Here is a 3,720-nt window from a genome sequence, read left to right as displayed (position 1 = left end):
AAAGCCTACACCTGAGTGAGGCTCTTAAGAATTTGAGGTACCGTTGCTTTCCAGCCCGCTCAGCGTATTTGTGGAGTGGGTACCTTCATCTGAATCACACAAGCTGTGTGTGTGTGTGCTATGGTTTGGCTCCTTTCAGATTATACTATGACGTGTAGCTTTGGTAAATAAACGCTAGAATATGTTTCTTAAATGCTTCTGTAATTTAAAGGTCACAGTACAGAGTTGCTTAGCTTCATTTTAATCTGTGAGATTGAAGCACATACTGGCCTCATATTCCCAAATTACTCTGTTATTGCTTTGCAGTGTGTAGTTACTCTTAAGGACCAGTTCAGCTAGTCTCCAGACGATTTAATTTTTTTTTTTGGTTGTTCACTTTCTTAGATGGAAAACGTCCAGATAGCTTAAAGTTTCCACAGAGAAATAATCCTCACAAAAATGGAGATGCATACAGTTTTCTTGTAGAAGAATATACATAGAGATAAATAAAGATGCTTCTAGGTGAGCAAGAACAATTTTTATCCTACAATGGCGAAGTCCTCGTATTTCATCTGTCAAAAACAAAACATGCGGAGGGAGCAGCTGATAAAACAATGAACTTACGTGTCAGAAGAATGGTGTTCGACAGAGACACTAAGCTGTTTGTTCAGAAGTCTTCTGGAGTATTCAGCATGCATGGCAATCACTTAAAAATTGAAATGATTTGTTGTAGTTGCACAACGGATTCCAGAACAGGGATCATTCTTCCCTGCATTTTGATGAAGAAGAAAAAACGGAACAATGTTGTCAAATACCTCTTACTGTTACTTCACAGCTCAAATCAATTTGAGCAGTCCTTTCATTTTAAATTGGATTATGAGCTGGAAGAAGACATCAGGTTGTTTACTGGCCCTTCAGTCTTGTGGAAGCACGCCAACAAGTTGTTCTACATCTCTTCTAACACCTGCACAGTTCTGAGTGCACCTGTTCAGCTTTCTTCTGTTGTGTGGACAGGTGAAATCGGGAATGAAGGCACTGTTGTCTTAGGGATAAGAACTGCTTGCCTGCCAGAGAGTGAAGATGAGGATGGGTTTTTCCCTTCAGACAGAAACATCTGGGGTAGTGAGTTCTTTGTATATGCAATTAAAACACAACAACTGCTGACTAGCACATGCTTTATGCCTCATGCTTACAGCAGAGTGGTATCTTCTGTCTATGTCTGCAAAAACGAAATGTTGAAAAAACAGCTCCGGATATCACTTGTTGCCGTAACTCACAAGAATCAGCTTATTTGGTTCCAAGATGGTCTCCCTAAAGGTGTTTGTGACCTTCCTTATGAGAAACCATGTTCAGTAAAAACAGCTGTAACTAGTAGCAATGATTTGCTATTTATTGTGTCTTTTGCCTGCGGAAATGCCTGCGTTGTACAGAGGAGAGACAGCTTACAGGTATTTGTGGCTTTAACAGCTCATTTTTACTACTGTATCTTTTTGTCTGTGTGTATGGTCTTTTTTGAAATTTCTGCAGCAGAAAAGCTGCATGTAAGTTCTGTAGATTATTTTGTTGTTCTGTTAAAATAACCTGTCTAAAGTATGAGGTTGTTTTGCTTTCTTATATATCTGAAAATAAACCTTGGATTCTATTGTTTTAATAATACATAATAATAAATTTTGATTTTTATGAATCTGGGCCAAAGATTCTGTTGCTTATTGAAAACTTTCATAGTATGAGAACTTGAGGTTTTAAGATAGTTATGAGTGTGCCTACATAATTTGTAATAAAGTGAAAGTGAACTGGTACTGTTGCAAAGCATAAACTTCTCATTGGCATTTAAAAGCCTTTTGAGTCTTACTCCCTCTTAAGAAAAAGTAGTATTTCATGGAATGACAAGAAGAGGCCTTACTTTTGTTTCCTAAAGACAGGAGAGACAAAGTTAACTTCTAGGGTTTTGTAAGACTCTGTCAGGAAGACTTGCATAACTCTGGAAATGAAAACTTGTCCTATGTAGTTGTCATCATTATCATACAAATTTGTCTTTATGTCTCAAACCTATTTAAGAATGTAATGCATTCTGATACGTCTGAATGTCAAAAACAAAATGTCTTTAACTGCTCTGTTAGGTCTAAATAAATGTTTACAGCATTCAGCTATTCATCTGTTTTGATACACTGAAAAGTTGTCATCTTCTCTGCCACCTGTATTGAGGAAAGTGATCTTTAAAGAGAAGATTTTTCAGAGATGTATAGACTCTAAATGATGGAGTAGGAGAGAGAGCTTGAAACTTCTTAAAAACTGTATTCCACACACCTGAATAGGCTACCTCCCTATAGAAAACAAGCTTCTCCAAAACAAAATATCAAATACAAGATTTGTTCATAGATATGTATTTTTAAACCTCTTCTACTGTAGGTGGCTTCTAAATGGCAAAAAGTGAAGTCTGTTCTGGTGGATGATTTTATTGGCTCTGGAAGTGAGCAACTGTTACTGCTTTTTAAGGATGACTGCAATACAGACGTGTTAAGTACATTCAGAATAACAGATCTTGGAGTGGTCAACTATGCAGTAAGTTCAGCTTGCCTTTTCTCAGTTGCTGAGTCTGTGCTTTCTTAATTAAGAAAATCTTCAAGAAATCATTAAAGTATTGGTGCAAATTGAAATTGGATGTCTGCTGTGAAATGCCCAGAAGTTTGAATACAATGTTACCCGCTGTAATCATGTTTGGTTATCTGAAAGAGATTATTCTACTTGATAGCATCAACATTATTTTGGAATATGAAAATAATGCAGTTGCAAAAGCTCCACATATGTAACAGGTTTGCTACAATGCTTGCCTTTCGGCTGAGAAGCCTTAATTAAGGCCATAGTGCTTATTAACAATATTCTCGTAATTGGGGCTCTCTGTTATGTACTATCAACCTCTAATTGCTTTCAGAAGATGAAATTTTACTTTTAAAATGCATACTGTAATTCTTGTCGTTTTACATATTTTCCCCCAGATTTTTGTAATGCTGTCTAATAGCCTGAACCTTACTTACACTTTTTAATTTTTTTTTAGAGTGGTATTAATTATAAACATGACGTTCCTACTGCAGAAGGCTTGCAAGAGAATGGTTTGCTTACTGTCCAAGCCCTTGAAACAAGATTACAGGTTTGTACTCAATAGTTCTGCCTCCATATTTTCTCCAATTTATTTTTCTATGTCATTACGTTATCTAAAGGGTGAGGTTAATAATAGTGTTTTTACTGAAGAAACAGTTCAGGAAAAAGACAACTAAGTATCAAACGTTGAATCAGTCTGTTTTTCATATCTCTCAGTTGTTAAAAATGCATTTGGGTCATTTAATTTTAATTAATTTTAATTAAACTTTTGAGATAATGCTGAAGCCATCCTGTCAAAACTTCATAACAATCATTTTACTCGTAGATGTTTAAATTCCAGTTTAATAAAATTAGATCATTTACTTCTTTTGCTCCACATTGCATATTTTGAGATAGATTAGTGCTAGATTCTCAATGAGTGCTGATGGGTGGCAGTTAATCCTGAAAATCAAGAAGAGGGTTATGGTCTGATTCTTTGTCTAATTTTGGTCAATTGGCTTTTACTTTTGCCTGAATAGTGACCGTGGTTATTTCACCAGCTGCTAATGTGTCTCTTCTTGTTTCTAGCAGTTTTATTAGGATAATTTTACAAAGTAGAGTAGGTGAAGCTAAAATGTATCCTTCTTTTAATTAGCATTTATA

General features: G+C 35.7%; 1 protein-coding gene across 1 annotated transcript; it reads left to right on the top strand.

The window, feature by feature from the left end:
* Window positions 1–491: 491 nt before the first annotated feature.
* Window positions 492–3,127, top strand: LOC104502346 (Fanconi anemia group B protein-like; the record flags this gene model as incomplete). Its single annotated transcript, XM_010146313.1, has 3 exons — window positions 492–1,427; window positions 2,389–2,541; window positions 3,035–3,127. Coding segments are annotated over exons 1-3 (1,182 nt in total), but the record flags the coding sequence as incomplete, so codon positions are not given.
* Window positions 3,128–3,720: the final 593 nt, after the last annotated feature.

The sequence above is a fragment of the Buceros rhinoceros genome, unplaced genomic scaffold (assembly GCF_000710305.1).
Source record: "Buceros rhinoceros silvestris isolate BGI_N320 unplaced genomic scaffold, ASM71030v1 scaffold41660, whole genome shotgun sequence".
NCBI lineage: Eukaryota > Metazoa > Chordata > Aves > Bucerotiformes > Bucerotidae > Buceros > Buceros rhinoceros.
This window is presented reverse-complemented; position numbering and strand designations above follow the sequence as displayed.